General features: G+C 36.7%; 9 protein-coding genes across 9 annotated transcripts; 5 read left to right on the top strand and 4 right to left on the bottom strand.

The window, feature by feature from the left end:
• Window positions 1–1,311: 1,311 nt before the first annotated feature.
• On the bottom strand, window positions 1,312–6,243 carry EV154DRAFT_565804 (tRNA synthetases class I-domain-containing protein; the record flags this gene model as incomplete). The annotated part of the gene is made up of 15 exons (XM_051605920.1): window positions 1,312–1,370; window positions 1,421–1,552; window positions 2,752–2,850; window positions 2,905–2,990; window positions 3,045–3,145; window positions 3,228–3,487; window positions 3,543–3,734; window positions 3,805–3,904; window positions 3,966–4,498; window positions 4,553–4,641; window positions 4,706–5,610; window positions 5,671–5,734; window positions 5,799–5,868; window positions 5,925–5,997; window positions 6,058–6,243. The coding sequence occupies 15 exons, from the start codon at window positions 6,241–6,243 to the stop codon at window positions 1,312–1,314; spliced, it is 2,949 nt and encodes a 982-aa protein (XP_051455437.1).
• A 152-nt stretch (window positions 6,244–6,395) lies between these two features.
• On the top strand, window positions 6,396–7,372 carry EV154DRAFT_515927 (peptidase S24/S26A/S26B/S26C). The gene is made up of 4 exons (XM_051602315.1): window positions 6,396–6,531; window positions 6,608–6,766; window positions 6,845–7,009; window positions 7,192–7,372. Exons 1-4 carry the CDS (start codon window positions 6,433–6,435, stop codon window positions 7,237–7,239), a joined length of 471 nt encoding a protein of 156 aa, XP_051455438.1. The 5' UTR covers window positions 6,396–6,432; the 3' UTR covers window positions 7,240–7,372.
• Window positions 7,373–9,416: 2,044 nt separating this feature from the next.
• EV154DRAFT_424633 (uncharacterized protein) lies at window positions 9,417–11,067 on the top strand (the record flags this gene model as incomplete). Its single annotated transcript, XM_051596202.1, has 5 exons — window positions 9,417–9,995; window positions 10,068–10,301; window positions 10,364–10,566; window positions 10,744–10,931; window positions 11,003–11,067. 5 exons carry the CDS (start codon window positions 9,417–9,419, stop codon window positions 11,065–11,067), a joined length of 1,269 nt encoding a protein of 422 aa, XP_051455439.1.
• Window positions 11,068–11,317: 250 nt separating this feature from the next.
• On the bottom strand, window positions 11,318–11,767 carry EV154DRAFT_483563 (uncharacterized protein; the record flags this gene model as incomplete). The annotated part of the gene is made up of 1 exon (XM_051598584.1): window positions 11,318–11,767. The coding sequence occupies one exon, from the start codon at window positions 11,765–11,767 to the stop codon at window positions 11,318–11,320; it is 450 nt and encodes a 149-aa protein (XP_051455440.1).
• Window positions 11,768–13,123: 1,356 nt separating this feature from the next.
• EV154DRAFT_386849 (uncharacterized protein) lies at window positions 13,124–13,351 on the bottom strand (the record flags this gene model as incomplete). The annotated part of the gene is made up of 1 exon (XM_051595052.1): window positions 13,124–13,351. A coding segment is annotated over one exon (228 nt), but the record flags the coding sequence as incomplete, so codon positions are not given.
• A 341-nt stretch (window positions 13,352–13,692) lies between these two features.
• On the bottom strand, window positions 13,693–14,751 carry EV154DRAFT_592739 (uncharacterized protein; the record flags this gene model as incomplete). Its single annotated transcript, XM_051606929.1, has 4 exons — window positions 13,693–13,892; window positions 14,117–14,203; window positions 14,269–14,515; window positions 14,575–14,751. The coding sequence occupies 4 exons, from the start codon at window positions 14,749–14,751 to the stop codon at window positions 13,693–13,695; spliced, it is 711 nt and encodes a 236-aa protein (XP_051455442.1).
• A 1,572-nt stretch (window positions 14,752–16,323) lies between these two features.
• EV154DRAFT_424636 (uncharacterized protein) lies at window positions 16,324–16,503 on the top strand (the record flags this gene model as incomplete). The annotated part of the gene is made up of 1 exon (XM_051596203.1): window positions 16,324–16,503. A coding segment is annotated over one exon (180 nt), but the record flags the coding sequence as incomplete, so codon positions are not given.
• Window positions 16,504–17,805: 1,302 nt separating this feature from the next.
• On the top strand, window positions 17,806–20,033 carry EV154DRAFT_515941 (uncharacterized protein). The gene is made up of 2 exons (XM_051602316.1): window positions 17,806–19,747; window positions 19,821–20,033. The coding sequence occupies exons 1-2, from the start codon at window positions 17,890–17,892 to the stop codon at window positions 19,955–19,957; spliced, it is 1,995 nt and encodes a 664-aa protein (XP_051455444.1). The 5' UTR covers window positions 17,806–17,889; the 3' UTR covers window positions 19,958–20,033.
• Window positions 20,034–21,936: 1,903 nt separating this feature from the next.
• EV154DRAFT_553409 (uncharacterized protein) lies at window positions 21,937–23,199 on the top strand (the record flags this gene model as incomplete). The annotated part of the gene is made up of 3 exons (XM_051605131.1): window positions 21,937–22,370; window positions 22,525–22,589; window positions 23,086–23,199. The coding sequence occupies exons 1-3, from the start codon at window positions 22,208–22,210 to the stop codon at window positions 23,197–23,199; spliced, it is 342 nt and encodes a 113-aa protein (XP_051455445.1). The 5' UTR covers window positions 21,937–22,207.
• Between the last annotated feature and the right edge of the window lie 517 nt (window positions 23,200–23,716).

A 23,716-nucleotide genomic window follows, 5' to 3' on the forward strand; every position in this document is an offset into this window, starting at 1 on the left:
TTTTATTCATACATAGCCGAAAAAAATTAGCTTTCAAAAAGAGATGAAATTCCAACATTGTACGCGTATTTGGAACCAGAAGTTTGGGAATGTCAGTACGATCTATTGGCGAACCTGCTTCTGTAGACGCTACCCGACAATTTCAGGAGACCGGCGAGCCTTAGGCAGTGGTTGACGGAAAAATTAGTTACAAGAGTAGATTTGGTGACGTGACCATAATACTTTTTTGCTGAATAAACCCAGAAGTAGCTCGCTACTCTGGAATATGTTTGTTCTAGAAACGCTTTCAAACTTTATTGATAAAAAAATCTTCTTCATGACGGAACACCGCCTGAAGGTATCATCTGAAAAATTGTTTATTCTTGCGGATCATTTTAAGAAGCCAAATGAACTAATAAAAATAAGGTAAAAATATTTATTGAAATAAAAAGTGAAAGATGGTAAAAGTTTGGTTTGGTATGGAAAAGGGTTAATTAAAGAAACCACCAGCAAAGAACCAAAGGATAAAAGGACAAGCTGCTCTAAAAATTACTCAAAAACATAACCCCAGTTCACAGGGTATTCCCCATTCGCAAGGAATATTAAAGTCGTAACTATGTGGAGGCTACCACTAGACGATCTTTGACTACACTAACGGATTGTTAGCCTCCCTAGCCCAGGAACACAAATCTATCGTGAATACAGCTACAAACCCTCGACGTGTCTAGCCACGCTAGACCACTAGCTTATACTGTAACGTGAATAATAAATATCAGAAGTAGGACAGCTGTCCTAAAGCCTTTGCACTATAGACTGAGTTGAGATGACATAGCCTTGATACACGTTTGAGAGATTAGCAGAGCCTTGAAGGGGATGTTCCAAGAGGCTAGACGCAAAGTGGAAATATTTGACGATGGTTATTGAGTTACATGACCTTTGGATTACTTTTAGAGAGACCTGATAAGCCCTCGAGAAGGTTATAGAGTTTATTTCAATCCAGATATGACAGTAACAGCTGTTAGATTCCTCCAAATATCAGAATTTATTTGACGTGCGATTACAAAACGTCCAATCCAAGTTTTAACTGAAGACTATGTTCTCAAGCGAGGTAATTTTTCATCGGCAATAATAAATGAGTATTGCATGACAGGGCGCATAGTTGATGTAACTCTTCATATTATGAGGCCCTCTTGAAGTATTAATGTTTCGGAATGTATAAGAAGATGACATAGGTGTTTAGTGGTTTTCCAAGCAAAGTTGAACGCCATCAATGTTTTAAAGGCTTTCTCGGCCAAGAACTTGTTGTAAAGCAAGAATGGGTAGGATAAAAAGTCAAAAGGTAATAGGCCTGGTTGAAACATATTTATTATGGCTGAAGTTGACAGAAGAGTCTATTATAAAAAGTCAGTAAAAACGAAATTAGCAGTACTTTTGAAAATACCTTCTTCTGGACCATCTTCGTCATCGTCCCCTACACTTTCTTCGGTTGTTTGGACCGAGCCGTCAACGCCACGTTTCTTGTCATTGACGTTTTCGGCTTGATCAGAATCCGCACCCCCTTTAGCAGCGAAGACTAAATATAATAAACCGTGGTAAGTAAGTACAATTTACTATCTATAAAAAAATGAAACTGGCATTACTCTAGTTATCAATAACCCAGGCTTACTTTGAGCTCCAATTGCACGTAAAAATAAGGTAAATCTGTGCCTGTTTACACGCTGATAAATTATTACGTTGGTTGTGTGGCATCACGAAGGTTAACAATAGTCTTGCGAATAAACATCCTAATTATGCTGACACCATTTTAACAATGGCAGGTGAATAATTGTATTGATTAATAAAAACAATAAAGAAAAAGTAGAAATTGAACAAGCCAAACTTGGCAGGATGCTTTTTCTTTTTAACTTTGCGGAGTTTTTGTCCAGTCTTCTCAACACTTGGAAAAAGAAAGGCTGCGGTGTGTAAGAAAGAGGCAAAAGTAAATAAACGCTCTGGCTGATATTGTTGCATATTTATACAAGCAGAAGAATATCCAGTATATACCTGCTTGAATACTGGTGTAGATACAAGCTTTGAAGAATATGCGGAGGCTTGCGTTTAAGGCATCAACTCTGATGTCACTCATAACAATATGGCAAAGGCATTGCTCTTTCTCAAATGCCTTGTACTCCAATTGATTAGCATATGTCAAACTAGTTTCTGCTTAGCGTGAGCACTTCTCTAATGATGCATACTTGGCTTGCAGATACTTACAATTATTTTCCATCTCTTTTCATTTAAGTAAGCCGTTCTATCTAACTACGATCGATTGCGACGCCTCTCTATTATGGAATATTTTAACCCAAATGCTTTGATTTTGCATCTTTGCTAGGCTGCAATAGCATTCAAAAATTTGTAGCTTGATGCCATAATATGCTTCGATAGTGTTACTTTTCCTTCGTTATGATTGAACCTCAATGAATCTATTGAAGCATGGGGTTAAGAGGTACGGATAGACTTCGTCATTTTACATCGAATAGAGAATGATTTATTATACACTTTAACAAGTGCATTATATGGTATTACATAACAAAATTTTACTGCAATACAGTAGAACATCTTGTACATAAACTATCCTCACTTATAGAATGATAGTTCCAACAACGAGGACATTTACATTGGTCTGATTTTGTCACTACGATTTTAACATCATCGCCTTTTTTTTTTTTTTTTTTTTTTTTTTTGGTGGGTAAGTTAAAGAAGACGCTTCCATATACATTACTCTGCGCTTACCTTGAATTGTAGAATCCTTTTGAGATTCGCCTTGGATAGGCTGATGATCATGCATGATGTTCACCTTACTAATCATGAACAATGACGCCAGTTCTGAGTCTATGTGAAAAAAAGTGAATAACATTATTTCGAGTCCCTATCATCATTGTCTACCTTGCATGGATTGGACGAGTTGGCTTGTCTTTGATCCACTTTCCAGATACAAAGACACGGATGCTTCTTGCGAGGAACGAATACGCCTACCGATTGGGGTTTAGCAACCTAAAGGAGTTGTTGTACATAAAAAAACTTACTTTTCTTGACGGGCCGATTCCAACACTTGATTAATCTCACTCTTTAAATTTAAAAGCACGGACCATTTTTCATTTAACGCATCATTCTTCCATTGTTCATTCTACATGCATCCAAAAAAAAAAAAAAAAAAAAAAATTAAAAGACTTTTTAAACAGACCACAGAGTAAAATAAAGTCGCTTACTGAATCTAACCAACCAGCCTTAAAAACCGAAGATTCGGGCTTGGGTGTGATGGCCTTGTAATTTTCATAAATTTCTTCGGCTGTGTGACATACAAAGGGTGCAATGGAAGTTGTGTAAGATTTTAATACTTCGTACAGGACGGTTTGTGCCATGCGTCTGGATTCGGATCCAGCAGGCTCGTTGTACAATCGGTCCTTGATCGTGTCAAAATAAAACGACGATAAAGTGGTGTTTGTGAAATTCTGGATATTTTGCACAACTAGTGAAAACATTTTAGTCTTTTTTTTTTCCTCTTGCTTTCCTTCACTATTTACCTCGGTTGAAGGCAAAATCACTATAGGCATGCGAAACACGATCATTATAATGATACAATTCATGAAGCATATATTGATCCACTTCTTGTAAATTATCATAGTCTACATAGTTTTCTCTATTGAAGTCGTGCAAGTTACCCAACAAGAATCTTGCAGTGGTACGGATCTTTCGTAAACTCTCGGATACAATACCTTTTTTTTTTTTACATTATTAACGTTCTCTCTTTCTCTATTTTTTTCTTTTTTGTTTTGTTAAAGTTACCAATGATAGAAGGTCCGATTGTGACATCTCTTGTGTATTCACAGTTGGCAACCCAATAACGCAGCACATCACTACCATAGGCGGGATGCTTCTTCTTATCCTATACACAAAAAAAAGTAATGAGTTATAAAATAAACTAATATATATATACGACACTTTACTTTTCCACCGTGCGTGATCAATTCGGGATCCAAGGTATTTCCAATACTCTTAGACATTTTCTGTCCCTTTTCATCCAATGCAAATCCATGCGTCACTAAAGTTCCATAAGGTGCTTTACCTGTCACTGCAATAGATGTTAACAAGGAAGATTGGAACCAACCGCGATGTTGATCACTTCCTTCAAGGTACACATCGGCCAACGGTTTACTGCTATCTCGATCTGCCATGTTCTTTAACATGGTCCAAGAGGACCCACTATCAAACCAGACATCCATGGTGTCATAGCCTCGCGTATAGGTCTTACCCTTGTCTCGATACTCAGGAGCGACAAAGACAGAATCGTCCTTTTCCTCCCACCATACATCCGTACCACGTTCCTGCAAGATTTGGATAATGTATTCCACCGAGCTTTCTGTTAATAACGCATTTCCATCTTGATCGTATAAAGCAGGAATGGGTACTCCCCAAGATCTTTGACGTGAAATACACCATTCTTTACGAGACAGCGTGAATTGTTCAAGACGACGGATGGCTATTTTTATCCTTTCAATATCCTTTTTTTTTCATCGGTGATTTAAAAACTTACAGACTTCGGGAATCATGCGAACTTTTTTTAATGCATTCACGGCTTTTTGCTGCAAATGTTCGACATTGGCAAACCATTGAGCAGTTGCACTTTATAAGAAAAATATATATGAGATAAAATGAGTGTGTAAGAAAGAAAAAAAGCAATTTTTACCGGAGCATGACAGGTTTCTTTGTACGCCAATCGTAGGGATACTTGTGTGTGTAGGCTTGTTGTAAAATGATATGAGAACCCAACATATCAATGACGGTGGTTGTTCCATCCGTAAATGCTTCCTTTCCCTCTAATTGATCTCCTGCTTCCCAAGTGAATCTTCCTGCATCATCCACAGGACTAAATGGAGCGATGTGATGAGCCAAACATACTTCGTAATCCTCCATACCGTGTCCAGGAGCGGTATGAACAAGACCTGTACCTGATTCTGCAGTCACATGATCACCACCAATGATGGGATTGATTTGCTGATTGAGAGGGTGTTGATATTCACAACCTAAAAGGTCCTTGCCGGACACCTCCTCCAAGATTTCGACGTCCTTATTTAATTCTTGTGTTAAAGGCTGAACACGATCTGTGGCAACAATATAGTTATGTGAATCGACCTTGATTAAAGAATAAGATAAATCGGGATGAACGGAAATGGCTTTATTGGAAGGAATGGTCCAAGGTGTGGTAGTCCAAATCAATGCATGAATATCCTTGTATTTGCTCCATTTGGTGTTTAAATCGCTGGATAATTTGGTGACTGGGAAACGAACATGAATGGATTGAGATACATGTGCTTCGTTGTATTCTAATTCTGATTCGGCTAAAGCTGATTTGGAAGAAGGGGACCAATATACGGGTTTCAATTGACGATAGATATGTCCATTCTTAATCATGTCGGTCAAGACACGTAACTGACGAATTTCATAGCCGCTGTTCAGGGTCAAATAAGGCTTGTCCCAATCGCCCATCACACCCCATCCTTTAAATGCTGTCATTTGTTTCTCAACTTCGGATAAGGCTTTTGCTTTAGCGATCTTTCGGATATCCACAGGTGATAAGTCATCGCCGTTTCTCTAATGACTCTATTAGACCTTTTATCGTCGTGTGTGTGTGTATAGTAAGTTAGGGCTCACTCTGATTTGTTCCAGTGCTTTTAATTCGATCGGCAATCCATGACAGTCCCATCCAGGACGATAGCTAAAAGAAAGAGCATAGATTTTAAGAATTGAACAGGTTACATGTTGATTAATGGTATACTAACAAAACTTTGTGACCTTGCAGGACTTTATATCTGTTGATGATATCTTTTAATATTTTGTTCATGGCATGGCCTATTTACAAAAGATGAGCTTAATAATCAAAAGATATTGTTATTGTATTCCCTTACCAGAATGCACGTTTCCGTTTGCATAAGGAGGGCCATCATGAAGAATAAATGAATCCTTTGGATTGTTTTTCAGCTAGCAAGGATAGTTTTGATTAGAAAGATGACATCTTTGGTATATACTGATAAGACCTACCTGCCAAGGGTAAAGATCTTTTGTACAACGGTCTCGGAATAAATGTTCACGTTTCGCTGCGTCTGCTCTTAAAGGAAAATTGGTCTTTGGTAAAAGAATGGTGTTGGTGTAAGGGTTAGGTGCTTTGGCACATCGTATCGCTGTAGAACAGAGTCCACGTATCTGTGTACGTCTTAATCCAAACATGTGTATTATGACAACAACAAGAAAGAAAAGAAGAAAATGACAGGGCACCTCTTTTTTTATATTTTTGTAAAAGCTCCCCTTTTTTTGCAGTCACGTATACCTCACAAAAAAAAAGCTGTACGCATAAAATATATACAACAACGGCCCCTCTCCTTCTCTCTCTCTTTTTTATTTTATTTTATACATGACATGGGTTTTTTTCCCAAGTTACTTCGCGTCACGAAATTTGCAGTTCAGTTTACTTGCTTTGCTCATGCTTTTAATCAATATGTTGCAGAAGTGACATGGGTAAGTTAAATAAATAACAGGTATTTTTCCTTTTTTTATTATTGGACTAAAACAATGATTTTTTTTTTTTACAAAGTGTGTTGGACCTTCCATGTTACCCAACTTTAGTATGTCGGGTGTAGTGGCTGTTGAACATGTATCACATCATTTCCGAGAATTAGAAATTGGAGACGTAGTTGTCTGTATATCTCCTGCCAAACCCGGGAGATCTGTATTGAAACGAGTGATTGGCATGGTAATTACTATATTGGGGGGAGGGAGGGGAATAGAGCTTGATTTTATTTACATTTTTTTTTTCGCTATATATGATAAGCCTGGTGATAATATATGTGAGGATCCAACATTAGAAGAACGAAAATATATCAGTGTACCAAAGGGCCATGTTTGGGTAGGAGGAGATAATTTAAGCAATTCAACTGATTCAAGATCGTATGGACCAGTAGCGATGGGTTTAATTAAAGGGAGAGTATTTGCAAAGGTAATATTATTTTTTTGTGTGTGAGTGTGTGTGTGTGTGTGTATGTGTGTGTTTGTGTGTGTGTATGAAAAAAAAAGAAAATTGTGTGTGTGTGTGTGTGTGTTTATCTAAGTACGGGGTTTGTCTTTGTCGATCTCTTTTTTTATCTAATAAATAAAATTGGTAATAATAAATGGTTTTAGGTTTGGCCAGAAGTGGAGATATTAAGAAATAATCTAGTACCTGTTTAAAGTGGATCTTCTTCGTATAACTTACGGTCATTAATGGTACCTGTTATCCATAATCGGACTCTTTTACAACTATCAGCCCTCGCCTATTAATTTTTCACATAAATAAATTATTACAGTTTCTCTCAAACTCTCTCCCTCTCTATCTCTCTCTCTTCTTTTCGCTAACCTTTTCATACTGCCCGTCATGACCTCTTCTAGCCATTTGACTCAACACATCTTTTTTATGTAATTCTATATGACTCTTAATCAAAAGTTTTGTTTGCTTCCAATTATCTACCTGTGTACTTGGAGGTACATTGAGTTGATATGGTGCATTCTTCTCATGGCAGAAAGGACATTGCCAAACTTTCCCTTCCAGACTCGTATCGAATCGCACTACCTATGGATCGGTCTAAAAGTCAGTAACCACACATGGACACACACGCACACACATACACACACATACACACATACACACATACACACACACACACACACACGCACACCACATTCACTCACTCACACACACCTCTTCAATAATGTTCTGTTTAGTTGTGTCTTCTACAAGTTTGGAATGCATATTTGTTTTTTTCGTTGTTGATAAAAAAAAAGGCGTGAAAATTTTTGGAAACCCCTATTCATTCAAAAAGCTGCGCAAACTCCGGTGTATTTGCTGTAAACCAATCAATTCGATGATCCTATTTATTCTTTGCACATTGAACTGGCATACAGCATTCATAAAACAATGTTGATGTATACAGATTATCTTGATCAATGATGAGATACACATGACAACACTATCCTCATGCCGCCCTTCTTTTCATGTGCGTTCTTTATTGTAAACATTCATGGTTTTTGTTGAGATTTAGAAATTCAGCTCATATCTGTGAAGAGCAATAAAATAAGAATATCCTACAGCAACAATCCTTCGGCCCAGGAATAAAGCCACATGAGCACCTACAGCTAAATTGAAAAGACTCATAGACACATATTTACTATTCACCATCAATTATAAAAACTCCCTCTGGATTTGGCCATTTATACATTGGTGTACAATGTTATAATACACAACTAATGCGTTGAAATGCATACTTGCTACCCAGAAGTAGGACAATTAGTGTGTTCGTTTGTGTACAACCATATGCGGAGTTTAACACAGGTCCTGACAAGTTGTACTGTAACACCCGTAAGAAGCAATAGTTTTCACGGATTTAAACGAGATTGAGATGAAAAAAGTGTGTAATGATCTTTCTAATTTTAAAGAAACTGGGCCAATTAATATAAAGTCCTTTGTCAGATATTATTGTAATGTCTTTTATTAGTGTATACAAGTCATCAATCCAGGACCCTTAGCTAGAAGGGTCTCATGCATTACTTTTAATGATCTCTCGGCTGTTATTTTTATTGAATTGGGCTTAAGTAAATATTTAAATGGCAAGGAGGAAAGTTCTAATAATCTCATTTTACAGGTACCGCAGGTGATCATCACCTTCAATTTTTTAGTGATATTGCGGATATATCATTAGATGGATTTTCTGAAATAAAAGGTTATTTTCTTGTTAGGAATAGTGCTCTAATTCTCATATACGCGAGTTAATTGATCCAGCAATCTTCATAAATTATAAAACAGTCCCAAATACTGCCACCGTTCATTAATCAGAATTCCATTTGCAAACAGTTCTAAAATATCGTAAATTGTAAGAAAGTGTTTGATTGTCCAAAAAAGGCACGATATTGTTATTCGGTTTTTGAATATCCGACCCAAACTTTACCTTTTTATTCCAATCTCGCATTGCCGAAGTCAAGTCTTCTTTTTTATTGCCTCGGGATAAATAAAAAAGAGAGCGTTACATAGCCAGTATGTCTTACATGACCAAAGATCAACTGGGTAAACAAACAAATAATCTTTTTTTTCTCTTCTGTTAAAGCGATTTACTAATTGACCAATGTCTACAGAGAACTACCTCAATGGTTTGCCTTCGAGTAACAAAGAAAAAAAATCAGAGTACAGCCAAATCAAGAGCGAACTCGTCTACCCAATGCAAAACATGTCTGTTCAACCACAACAGGAAGATGAAGAGAATGAAGTATCTTATGGCACCATTCAGGATAGAATGAAGCGCTTACGTGATGCCACAGGTACTGTTGTGAACGCTACAAATACCATGACACCCGCGTTTCCTGAAACACCAAAACCCATGCTGCCAACCAAACCATCTTTTTCATCGACCGAGCCAGATGCTTTTGAAGCCTCATTAAACCCGAGATTGTATGCCCAAAGACGTCAGCAACGACAACAACAACAGCAACAACAACAGCAACAACAACAGCAACAACAACAGCAACAGCAACAGCAACAGCAACAGCAACATCAAAAGAAGCAAACATATAGTCCTCCTGTACCTCCTGCGCCTCCTGCCCAGCAAAAGCCACCCACTCCTCCACTTCCGCCTTTCACCAGTTCCCCTTCTACACCACCACCTGCTGTCCCCAGTAGCCCTCGTCCTCCCAAACCAAATAGTCGAGATTCGTTGGTGAGAACACTAAACCCTATTTATGCTGGATTAGAATGCCCTGCTTGTAAAAAAGCGATTGATGGATCAGTTGTTTCTGCCATGGATAAAATATGGCATAGCCACTGCTTCAAATGTACAACCTGTCGAAAGACGCTAGAAAACGAGCAGTATTTTGAAAAGGACGGTCAACCGTATTGTGGAAAGGATTATAAGACTTTGTTTAGTTTGCATTGTGATTTCTGCCATGAGCCCATAGAAAATGTAAGCTTTTTATTTAACTCTCACCCTTTTTTTTTTTTTAACAAAATGTATTCATTCGGTTGTTTCTAGCAGAGCGCCATAAGTGCTTTAGGTAAACATTATCATGAGGGTCATTTTGGTTGCACGGCCTGTCAAAAACCTTTTGGAGATCATAGTGCATTTATGGTGCATGAAGGTAAACCCTATTGCCAAGAAGATTATATGAAAATGTGTGGTAAAAAGTGTAGTGGATGCTCTCAGTATATTTCGGGTGAATATATCAATGCTCTGGGACAGGAGTGGCATAAATCATGCTTTAACTGCTTTGTAAGTGATCCAATAACTAGAAAGAGAAGGTTACATATATTAACAACTTTAATTTTATAAAGGATTGCAAAAAACCATTTACGAACGGTACATTTTTAGTAAGAGATAATAAACCTTATTGCGAAGAACACTATCATCATCCTCGACAACAACCTTCAACCCCATTCGAATCAAAGACTCAACAGCTGCCTCGACAACAGCAACAGGAAAGAAACCCACCTCCTATCAAACCAAAACCCTCCATTGCCAGAAAACCTGATTTTTCGTCAAAACAAGAAGAGCCAAAAAGACAAGAAATAAACACTAGCTCTAAAACAGCCCGAACACCCGAGTGGAACAGCCATAAAAGACCAGAGATTAATACCTACCCCAGTGCAACTTCCAGCACAACTGCAAGTAGAATATCTCCCAAGGTGGCGGTGAAAAGACCAGAAATCAGTAGTTATGCCAGTAATACTTCCAAGATAGAGTCAAAAGTAACGGCTGCTGGATCCACTGGGTCATCTAAAATATGCCATCAATGTCATAGCTCCATTGATGGTCCATCTGCTAGTGCTTTGGGTCATGATTATCACATCCATCATTTCCAATGCTGTCGGTGTAGTAGAGCCTTATCCTCTCGTGTACCAGGTAAAACCATATAAAAAAGAAACAAAAAAAGACAATTTTTTTGAGTATTTTATTAAATATGCTTATGGTAGGAATGTGGCAAGGTGATGCAAGTGGAAACTTGATTTGTAAGATGTGCGCATTGAAAAATCAATAATAAAGAAAAGTGTCAAAAATAATAGTTAAAAGTTGCAGGTGATTATAAAAAGGAAATTGCTTGATTAGGAAGTGGACTTGTTTCAACCCCTTCACTCTCCCGCAAGTAAACCATTTTACATAGAAAAGTAAAAATATGACAAGATCATCAATAAACTAGAGAGAGAAATGGAAACAGAAGAAAATAAAAGACTAGAAAAGACCAAAAAAGTTATTTGAAGGAATAGGGCTTCAGATGGACTACATTTTTTCTATTTTTCTGTATTATTCTTGTACTGAGATCGCATAGCTAAAATATTTGATAAGGATAGGCAATGACCGCCTTGTAAATAGTGGCCTTGAAGGGAGTTCTTCTTTACAAAATCACGCTTAAGTACCAGATCTCGAACAGAAAAGCGAGGCGTATTGTTATTGACTGGATAGTCGTCCAAAAATTTATCAGTTAGATCATCACGCACATCTTGAATATACATCAATCGCTCCAAACCTAAGGTTCTACCAAACTTTACAATTGGATCTTGATCATAAGTACCTGCATTAATAACATACAACAATTTAAAAAGCGAGATTCCTAGAACTTGATGAGCTCGGATACGGTAAGAATACAATATTGTAGAGATATGGCGATCCCATTTCCTTGGGTAACACAAAGCTAATTTTCTTAGAGATTTCGTGATAAATCCGTTCATCTTTTCACACATTCCATAACGCTGAGGATAATAAGGACTTTTAGTAAATGTTTAGATTTGACGAGCTTGATGAGGTTGTTGACTAGCTCATCACGGAAATGTGATACATTGTCTTTTAAAGTTTTGGTTATTGGTCCAAAGGTGCAAAATATGTTATCATAAAGGAACCGAGCAGCAGTTACGGCATCTACTTTTTTAGTAAGAATAACAATAGGTCAACGAGAGAACATTTCAACACAGACCAAGATATACCGAATACCAGATGTACTTTCGGGAAAGGGACCAACAAAATTAATACTAAACTGTTCGAATAGTTTGAGTACCTCCACAGATTTACCATTAAAAGAACTGGATTGAATAGGTATGGTATCACAGACTTGACATTCAAATCAATATTTCAAATAGGCACGCATATTTTCATAAGCTCCCGGCCACCAGTAAAAACGGTATGTGATTGACCAAGTGCTATGTTATCCAAAGTGATCATGACCATCGTGTGACTATTTCAATATATCTTGACGTTCTGTAAGATAAGGTATCTTCACAAAACGATCACCCACTTTTTTATACAAGTAATTATCATAAATGGTAAATCGATGTACCTTATTAAGATTCTTCTTGGGCAAGTTTACACCATTCGGATCATTGAGGTAGCGAAATATTATAACTAGCGAGATGAATGTCAAATGAAAGAATTAAAATTGCATTTTTTATTTATCCCATAGGCCTTATTTGGCTGACATCCCAAAATAGCTGGGGACCTGTGGCTGATTCTCAAATGAGGGACCTGCAAATAAGTCCTCGTTATCCCACACCGATGAGACCACATTTTTTAAGTGTCAAGACTTAATAGGGCATAAATAGAATAGAAAATGATCGCTGACAGTCAACAAAAGCATTGGTAATACGGTAAACTTTTTTATTTTACAAATTAAATTTGCAAAAAAAAAGCGTTTTTTAAGATGCACATAATATTCTGGCTGCTCGGCCGTTTATACAAATGTATGTGTTTGTGTACATAGGGTAAAAAGTGATGGAAGAAAGAAGAAAGATAATTAAAATTCTAAAGAAGTCTTTACCTTCTTAGATTTGCGGGTATTGATGATTGTGTTCATTTCATAAATGTTTGGTGAGGGCAATTCGAGCTTGAAAACATTTGACCTGTCCTTCTTCGTAGCACAGAAGAGCTCATAAAGGTTGATCAAGCGTTTAATATCATCCAGCTTCATTATGAAACAAGGTAGCTCAAGGATAGATCTGGGAACTTCAATACTATCAGCTTCAAAGGCAGAATAAAAACCTCCATCATGTTGTTGGTACAGATATACAATCACACGGTGTCCTATATCCTGAAAATCTACATGTAAATATATTTTGCAGTAACGAGTAACAAATACTAAATTTACCAACTGCTTGCAATAAGACAACATTCTCCACATCTTCATTGCCAATAGTATCCTTGTCGAATATGCATAACCTGAGTAAATCTTGATGTGTACCAACAGCATTGCTTTTCATATAATCTGCTTTCACTTCATAGAGGCCAGTAGAACAAGAAATTTGTCTTTGACTGACAATGCAACTGCCGCCATCAGGATATCTATAGCCCGAAGACTCAGTTGCTTTATTTAGCCTGGTTACAGAAAAGTTGTTGGCATATATATTTTTAGGCATTATGATCACACGATCTTTTCGTTTGCACCTACCATATGTACATCAGTTTCTTTTGGGGATCATAAAATATAAGGCTGAGGACCGTATCAAGATAATTAGTTATTAATTCGAATTCTTTAGCCACTTCGTTTATGAGAGTATTGCCAGGTAACTTGTTTATATTATGTATTACAAGTTAGAATTCCAAACAGAAATATTTTATTGGGTCGTGTATGTTGTACTTACAGGTTAATCGATATATCAATTATCTTGAAATCTAATCTTTAACCTTCACAAGAGTCAGCGTCAAGGACACCAGATATCAGAAAGTCTTTCTTTTTTGAATATCTTGTTGCGCCATGCACATACACAAGAGCTTTCATAAAACCGAGAGCTTCACCGACACCGAAAAATTCACCGATTCCACCACACAGAGCTTCACCGATACCACCACAGACAGGTACGCCAACACCGAGAGCTCCATCTCGGTAGTTTCGTATCAATTATGTAAATTTACTTTAAGTGCTTTGCGATCAGAGTTTTCATTTACGCTCTAAAAAAAGGACGTAAGCTGTCAAAGTAAGTCAGACGTCGTTATTAGATGCTCACTCTGAAGATGTTGGTTAACTCATTAAATAGATTCTTTTCCACCATTACATCTGGGTCAATATTTATTTAAAAGTTCCGTGTAAAACTCTTGAATATTACCGAGTCCAATTACATTCGGCATTGCTTGATCATACTCGTCTTTTGGCGTGATAAAAAGATCTAAATTGGTGCCATTCAGAATCTGTACTAATGAATGATATACATAAAGCCTACTTACAATATTTCATGAATATTGGCGTTGATAAATAAACCAGAGGACTTTGTTTCCTGATATGATTTTAACTGAAATCTCTTGAAACTTTTGCTAAAGTTGTGACCATTCTTCAGTATATGTGGTGAGTCAGTAGTAGAAAATAAGGCTTGCTCGAATTCAGTGGCATCTTCATGATTGAGTGTATATGCAATGTCGTCCACTGTTTCTTCTTCTTCATCACTCTTACAAGAGCTTTCTGCTTCACTGGATTGTTCACTTTCAATCTCTTTTGTGGCATTTTTATTCTATTAGAAGAAAATATTAACATAAACCGGACTGTAAGTGAGTCTTATTCAATAAATACCTCTAATCGTTTTCTAGCCTTTCGTCCACTAGCCTTGATAGATGCTTCTAAAGTTTTATTTCCTTCGATTATGACTGAATCATCTAGCTTAGAAGTTGACCACAGTTTTTCAAGATTCACCTTTAAGCCTGGACCTCGTTTTCTCTTGGGATGCTTGGCAAAGTATGCAGTCTTCATTTTTCTCTCAAGATTAGCCTTGGCGTCAGTAATTTTGTCCAATCTATGTGGAAACAAGACTTTCGTGATCCAAGACAAAGGCTGCCAGAGAAGGAGTCTTATGATCAGATATATAAGTGTCTATTGCTACGAGGTGGATATTTTTTAGTTATCATAGCAGTAAGATTAAGTTTTTTTAAAAAAAATACCTTTTGATATATCAGACATGTAGGCTTTTTTTTCACTTCAAAAATATGTGATCAAGTCGTGGGAATTGTTTAGACCTCCGTATTTTTTTCAAGCGTATTTTTTTTATACCACTTACAGAAATGGCTAAGACCAGCAGGCCAGTATGAGCACCACCATTCACAGTGAAAACTACTGTTATTCACAGCCTGTGAGTTCCAAAAAAAAAAAAAAAAAAAAAAAAAAAAAAAAAAAACTCAAGATCCCTGCTTGGGAGGTCGCCCTCCTATAGCAAAGACTAGCCACAGCTGCAATATCGCGATATATCTTTTTTTTCAATTTAGCGTCTTTTTCAAAGAAACAAGAGTCAATTACTAACTAACCTTTTTACGATATTGGTTACTTTCACAAGATAGAAAAAAATATGTTAAGGGAAAAGAAAAGAAGAGGAATAAAGTGTTCTAACCAGCTTTATTTGTAGGCTGATAAACAAGCTTATGTCAGGATGATTTAATTGATTGTTTCATCATCCATAACGTTTGGGCCTTTACTTAGAATAGAAACATTGGCAAAAACCCCCCAAGCAAATCAAAACTTGGTAGTTGTATATCTGCGTTCCTGTAGTAGCTTGTAATGACAGTGAAACAGATTTTATAGAAAAAAGAAATCGATCCTCCTATATATGGCATGTCAATTGACGTGTAGACCCTTCACGTGATTCTAAAAAATACGTTTGAAAAAAAATACGTAGACATTTCCCAAGTCGTGCCATCAAAATTTCTCCGGTAGAATTCAACAGTCAAGACAAATTTATATGGACTAGCAATTCTAATCACAGTCGGCTTTCAAAAGAGTATAAATAGACCCATTATTCCAGAGTTAAAACTTTAGTTGAATAAAGTATTAGGGAATTATAATCGTACCTATCGTTTATTGTTTTATATATATACTTTTTTTATTTTTTTATCGAATCAGAAGTAACTACTTGATTTGTAACAACAGCTCTTTGTAAACTACCATATTCTCAAATACCCAGCTGAATTGTCGGACGAGTTTTCCCAAGAAAACTTTTGGTATTCTTTATGTCGACTTATAAATGAAAATATATCAAGTATATATTAGCTTCCGCGTATGAAAATGTTGGAATGTGCTGCAACAACTTTTATATGAAAATTTTGAGAACATTGTGAGTAACTACTTAAAATATACATGATCCGTACTGAATTTTAGGTAAAAGATTTTTGTTTATATGTATCTACAAAGGTTGGTACGAACTATACATAGGACTTGCAAATCCCTTGTATCAAATCTATCGTTTACGGTCATATATTAGAAAAATTGTTTAACATGCAACCATCAACTTTGTCGGAAAACATTGGGATCTCTGTGGATTAAGAAACGCAATACAGAATTCGAACATTTCTGAACCCGCTGATTGTAGAAATCAAAAATCGGTTATCACCAGCGGCTACCACGAAAGCGACATTGTATAAGACCCCTTTCGATATAATTCCAGTTTTTAGGCATATATTGTCAAAATACGAATCAGAAATTGAAGCGAACTATCAATCAACAGCAGTGATATAAGTACCATTGACTATACCATACCAGTCCAATTTATTGCAACAAAGTGAGCGCTCAAATCAGTCACGGATGAGGCCTAAAAAGAAGAAATCGTCAATAAAGAATAAAAGCTCAAATACGCATAAAGATAAAGAGAAACAATTCCAACCACCGACGATGTTTAGTTTAATCCATAAGCTTATTAAAATGGCGATTTATCAAAATTGATAATCAAAACCTACATGGGATTTTTGGAATGGGAATTCGCTAAGTACAAGAGGAGAAATCTTTTGCTTTCAGACAAAGGCCTTTTTTTAGATGCTTTGATTTTAGAAAATTGACAGTAAAAAGGTAAGCTTGCAATATCTTTTTTGAACAATACGCAACTTTTTTATTTCTAACACGAGCAGTCCGGCTAAATTACAGTCATTGCATGAGAAAGGCGTGATGATTTTGAACATCTTTTATACTGATGGCTATATGTACAAAGTCTCTTTTTGCGGGAAAAAAACCCTTGTTTTATCTTTGGATAATGCCACTCTGACCTTGAAGAACTTTAATAGCGAAGATTTCAAACAGTAATTTAGTCAATGTATGTACTGTCAATCCTAATAGGAAGGGGATAAAAGCAAAATGTCAATGGTAATATTTAGAGATGGGTTGAAAAATAAGTCGCATGACGGATATAAAAGTCTAAGGCATGGAGTAGTCGATAATTTGTACAGACAGCTAAAGTTCCGTCAAAATTTGAGTGCATTGTTACTGCTTGATATCGACGAATATAATACTTTCAAGGTGAAATAAATAGATATTCATTTTGCACAAGTATTTATAACAAAGCACTTTCTTTTGTGGCTGTCATTTAAAGAAATTGGAGAATCCGAAGTTTGTTGGTCACAAAATCCCTCAGATATTTAACTGCAACAACAGCAATTTATCTTCTGGAACTGAGGCATCTTAGCATCGAAAAATATGATCACTCTTGCAACCTCCAATGTGGTTGATACACCGTCATTAGTGACAACGTAAGAATAACTTCAGGTAAATCAAACAACCTTTTCTAAACATATCTGAAAACTGATTTCATTTTATGTTTGAATCTCCATTGTATTTCGACTTAAAAAAAACTATCATTGTCTAAATGTAAAGAGTGAAAACTGTATCATTAGATGGATCTCAGCTTAGACATGTCAATTCGTGCTCCCCTTAACATCGAATTTAATTGGTCGTAAAAATCATCTCAAACTTTAAAAGTGACTTGTAAAACAATTGCTTATGAACAAAACTAAAATAGCTCTGTTTTTTTTTTATAAACACTCTTTTTACTGTAAAAATTAGAAAAACTTTTTTTTTTGAACCCCCTGCTTATATTTAGAGAAAGAGATAGAACATAGACACAGGCAAAGAAAAATGTATTATTATAATCATAATAATGAAATGGACGATGGCAACAACATCAATTTTGATTCCAATCAGTTATTTGGACAATCGTTTGAAGATTTAAACAACATGAACGATAACAACAATCCCTTTTTAAACTTTGATTACAGTCACAGCCTACCCACACAACCCTTCGAGACGTCTCCTTCACCTTCTTCTAGTGGACCTCAAGATTTCTTGATGCAGCTGCAAGACTATAATATCAACCATAATGGAGGAGGAAGCAGTTTCAACTTTTTTGATGAAGGAAAATCTTATCTCCAAGATCCTCAAGCTGCCATCCTACTATCCGATCCTAACTTTCTCCGACAGCAGCAATATTTATTAGATCAGCAACAAAAAGCTAAAGATCTCTCTGAGCCACCAGCACAACCAGCATCAACACCACCACCTTTGCGTTCCAACTTATCCGCGATGTTCAATAAGGAAGCACCACCACCGCCGCAAGTAGAACCGATGATCACAAGTCAACAAAAGTTAAAATCCACCACCACCACTAACAACAACAACAACAACAATAGCAATAATAATAATAATAGTATGAATACTGGAAAATCAAAACCTATACCCATTTCCTCTCCTTCTTCTTTACCTTCAAATGCAATTGATCATCAACGTCGTTTTAATGAATTACAAGCAAGGTTTAGAATAAATTATGCAAAGAAACCATCTACGAGTAAACAAGAGTCGGTGGCTGGTACTTCAGTACCCATCACAACCCATGAACTCTCAAATGAAACCACTAGTCGACGCAAACTCTCTTTAGAACCCACCACCATGCGATTAAACAATAAGATGAAAGTGGCTACGGGTACGGGCCATAGTACGAAATCACCTACCACCAATATGAACATACCACCATCGATTGACACCAATAACACTAGTAGTTCACATCACACCACCACCACTGCAGCAGCAGCTGCAGCGGCTGCTGCTGTAGCAGCGGCTTCTTCTTTCCCGTCTCGTACGATGCCTATTCAAATTCAACGAGTACAACGAGCCAACGCTTCTCAGCCATTTGATTTAGAACAGCGACAAAAGAGATTAGATGATCAGCTTGTGAAGGTGGATTTTGAGGATATCACGGTGTCTGAATTAAAGGAAATGTTGAGACAGCGAGGTAAACCGGCTACGGGTAAAAAAGCGATACTTTTACAGAGATTACAGGAAGAAAAGGACATGATTTTACATGCTCGAGCCCATGGGATTCCTATTTCCAACAGGTATGCGATTCAACCCACTGTGGCCGAAAAAACGAATGCCAGCCCCGTCTTGGCTTCACCAGTTCTGGAGAATCATGCGGTGGCGTCTTCATTACCGGATACAATGATGTTTTTATCCAGCTCGCCGAATAATAGTAATACGGGGATCGGATCCTTAAATCGGTCTATTGCTGATATGCATATTGGATCACCACCCATGACAACGCAACAGTCACGACGTTTTGCGCCGTATGCGCCTCGAGCAGCAACAAGTTCATCACCGGGGCAAGCACCCGTCATGTATTCGTCGTCTGTGCCTACGGGGAGTTTGGATTCTAGTATGATGATGATGAACCGTAATGGTCAAGAAGAGGCAGCAGCAGCAGCAGCAGCAGCGGCGGCGGCGGCTACAACACCACGTGTGATGAGAGGATTCAACTTTAAGAAATCATATGCACCTTTTGCTTCTTCTGCATTAGCTACGCCAGATCGGGATGACGATCATAATCCGTTTGATGATTACCAGGATTCACCAAATGATATGGAATGGACAGATCCCACGTTAGATTATATGCTACAGCAACAACAACAACAGCAACAAATGCAGCAGCAGCAGCATCATCACGGTAAGTATTTTTATTTTTTATGGATGTGTGTTTATTTTCTCTTAAATTCGGTTGGGGCTAAAAGTGTTGTTAGGGTCTGAATTCAATGATAAATCCACCGAAGAATTACTCTCGTTTTTAAGTCAAGGATTTTATCCCAGTGATCATCATTTCCAACCGAATGGACCAGATCCAAGTAGTATCATGTTTGATGAGAATCAACCTTATTGAAATAGAAGCAACAACCAAAAAAAAAAACATCCCAATTTAGCATTAATAAAACGTTTTTTTTTTTTTTTTTTTTTTTTTTTTTTTTGTGTGGGGTGATACATTTGTGTAACTCTTCCTTTTTTTTAAAAAAAAAGTTTGAACTTCTTTGGTGAATCGCGATACATAAAATCATACGAGGCTAACCTTTCGCTTTAAAACGGACTTGGAGGTCCGAGACCAAACTTTCTTGAGACTAGTGAAAAGCACAGAGTTTTTTGTGTAGGAATACAAAAAAAGGGCTAAGCTTTTTTTATTGTGTACACGTTTTTTTTTTTTTTTCTGATTGCCTCATTTGTCACAATAGAAAAAATAAAGCTAGTATCACTCTGAAACAAAGAATAGAATTCTTAAGCTGTGTAAACAGAGAAATCATGACAACCATGTACAAAATCTCTCTCTTTTTATTTTTCTTGTGGACCTTTAAAAAAGATGAAATTGTAACATTGGCATTTTATTTAATTGTGTAAATTAAGAAAATAAAGTATATCCCGTCGGGTAATATGTGTACCCCCTACCCTCATTTTTAATGTCACCTTATCTAAGCTGTTACAAGTGACAGTTTAAATGATGATATGACATAATTTGTTTTTTTGGGAAATATTTCGCACGCCTGATGCGATGAACAATAAAAGAAACCTTACTGCTTGTTGAACGTGGCTCACAACTTTTTTGCTTTAGTTTTTTTATTTCTTTAAATCACCGCCATTTTATGGGTATATGTTTGGAAGAGTTCGTTTCAAGATAAGGTTGTGACCTATGCAAGTATCATTCTAATTGTTTTGTATCGTATCAAAAAGTCTCTGAAAAACTGTTCACAGAACTATATTAAGCAATGCCACAAACGATATTTTTGCTGACATTTCCGCTTGTGGTTGCACAAAGCTTCATGTTTTGCATTCGGGATGAGAGATGTCTCTTCAATCATTAAAAGCAATTTTCATGTCGCTCCTATATTATAAATTTTGAGCATGCATAGTGTATCATATACATAATAAAGCTTAATGCCACTTACAAGAATTCTAAAACAGCACTTGAAAGCGTCGAGAGTATCGTAAGTATTATAAAAATTGTCGCATCAAGCATGTATACTCTCATAAAATATAGCCGTGGATCATCATATTGCCTGGAGTTTTCTCACAGGGTGAAACCTTGTGGCGAGTAAAATATTTTATGCCATACAAAGTGCTAAAATCTGATAGGGCCGGAACAGTAGACTATGAATAGATTCCCGAGTGTGAACTTTACTCCTGTCACTTAATGCATGAATACTACGTTGATCCCACTGACTAGTAATTACTAGATGTTACATTACATTTGCCTATTACTTCCTAGATTTTTGAAACTGTTTTCGCATGAATCATCCAGATTAATTTTTTATCAATTCCTTTTAAGTAGGACATCCTCCATGATTTAAATAATTATCTATCAACATCAATGCTGCCTTTACAACCAAATGTATCAGAACCAATGATATACGACTTTTAGAAGAAGAAGAATCTGACTGATATGTGAGTAAATACCAAAGCTATTTTTTTTTGTCTTGGCCGTTTGCCCCAACCAATAGATATAGTTTGTAATGTCTACAATTTTTTTAAGCATGTAAAATGCTACAGGCTAATTTAGATCAGGACAATCTTGTTCATGAGGGTATTAACCTATATGGGCCTAGGGTAGTTCCTAAAGAGAGAGTCGGATGAAGATGGGTGAATCAGAGTGTTCTGCAGTTTCTGAAAGATATGATGGTCACTACCGTCAATACATCAAAAATAATGGTCGAAACTGTTTATAAGCTCGTTCATATGTCACCTTAAACTAATATCTTATATAAAAAGAAGCGATGGTTTTATGATAATTTTGAGAGACATACTTCGCGCTCTTAACGTAAGGGACCTGTTTAAAAGACCTCCAAAATTTGGTTGTCAGGTTTGGGCTGCGATTGGTGTAACTTTACTCTTTTTGCATGACCACGCAAAAAAAACCAAAAAAAAAAAAAAAATACATAAGACCTTAGACATTTCCCGTAGACCATATCTTTTTAATCACGTTCACCTCTGTATTTACAAAAAAGTCTTCTCAATACTTTTATACCGTTTGAATGTGTTCCCGTTATTTAAAATAAAGTAATTTGGACATTTTACGCAGCCCCGATATTTTGATTATTAAATCTACTTTGGTCAAATTGCAGTCAAATATATAAACAAGTCGCTTAACATGAGTGTACTGAATCACCATGTCCTAATAAAATTGCTTCATTACTCGACTTTCTTTTGTATTTCTTGTGGTCTGGGCGCGGCTTTAATGGGTGACAAGATCGTTGATGGAACCACAAAGTTATCCCAGGACCAAAGTTCGTGCGGTACTACAAGTCGTGCTGGTAGAAAAAATGGATCTGTTGGGTGATACTAAATGAAGCAATGATGGGCTGAGCATTGAATGAGTAGAGAACCTTTGATTGGATTATGATGGCTTTAGTTAGTTTCTCGTGGATTCATGAACGAAAACAAGCAACATGTACATACTGCAACAAGCGAGAGCTTTTTTTCGCTCATACTACTCCATTATGACTGTGTTGTTTATTGGATCCGGTGGTAAAGTAAGGAAGCTGGTCGCTATAGAAACTATTGTTGATATTGGATGTATGCATGCACAGCCTCACTTTTAAAAATACGATATATGCACCTTTCTCAACTCAAATAACGGCAAGTACTATCTTTCATCAGAAAGACAGTAGGCACATTAGTTAAATAGAAGGACTTTCTCACATCAGACAACTTAGGCGTAAAAATCATGTTTGGCGGATCAACATGTCTATAGGTTAGTGAGATGCTCAGCTTCCACGCACTATACCCTGTCAACAACATTGGTGTTGCTTGCGCCCACATGTGATATGCCGGTTGTATCAGAAAAAATATCTGATTAGTATGTAAATATATACCAAAGTCATTCTCTTTGACGTTTTAAATCGCCATTGTTACGGTTGTCATGTGAGGGAAAAATTCATTATGGCATAAAGTGTGGCCTTTCTATGCGAGATAAGACGTATGTGATTTATACAAGGGATATATTAAGACAAATACCTTTAAACCAAGACATTTCTGACAGTGATTGTAGTACGCGTATCCAACATATTTGTCATTGGCAGCCAATATGAGGATTTTTGGATTGAATCTTTGTACTGGGCAGTGGACACAAGGTCGGAGTAAAAGAAGTGAGGAAACACAATAATTTTCTGTGTATCTCAATAAAAAGCACTCCGAATAAAACAAAGGTCAAGGGCATGTATAGAGTTGAAGTACGCTCATGGATGAATTGAAAGAAGCACAAACAAAATTAAGTGACGGCACTAAAATTCTAGAGTTGTACATTTAAATGTTATGGGAGGGGGACGCTCAGGTCTCTCCTGTTCCCAAAAGCAACTATAAAAAAGTCTCGACCATGCACACACACACAGACACACACACACACACACACATTTATAATACACACGAAAAAAAACAGGGCGTAATAATAATTAACAATCGATTAATTTCGCACATCGATTTTGAGGAACCGATTAATCAACCGACGATCATGGATGGCTTTCTTAATCGAAGTCGGGATATTAGACATGGACCTTTTTTTTTTTTTGTATTCATCCAAATACATAAGGTCACAGAATTATTGTAAAACAAGGGCACAAAACTCTCTTTCCCTTGGGAATATATTTCTCTTTTTTTTTTT

Source organism: Mucor mucedo (genome assembly GCF_025094135.1).
Source record: "Mucor mucedo strain NRRL 3635 chromosome Unknown EV154scaffold_76, whole genome shotgun sequence".
Classification (NCBI taxonomy): domain Eukaryota; kingdom Fungi; phylum Mucoromycota; class Mucoromycetes; order Mucorales; family Mucoraceae; genus Mucor; species Mucor mucedo.

Coding starts and splice junctions, on each gene's coding strand:
- EV154DRAFT_515927 (XM_051602315.1), top strand. CDS start 6,433: ATGGGTTTTTTTCCCAAGTTACTTCGCGTCACGAAATTTGCAGTTCAG. Junction 6,532..6,607: donor ATGTTGCAGAAGTGACATGG/GTAAGTTAAATA, acceptor TTTTTTACAAAG/TGTGTTGGACCTTCCATGTT. Junction 6,767..6,844: donor TGAAACGAGTGATTGGCATG/GTAATTACTATA, acceptor ATATATGATAAG/CCTGGTGATAATATATGTGA.
- EV154DRAFT_515941 (XM_051602316.1), top strand. CDS start 17,890: ATGTATTATTATAATCATAATAATGAAATGGACGATGGCAACAACATC. Junction 19,748..19,820: donor GCAGCAGCAGCATCATCACG/GTAAGTATTTTT, acceptor AAGTGTTGTTAG/GGTCTGAATTCAATGATAAA.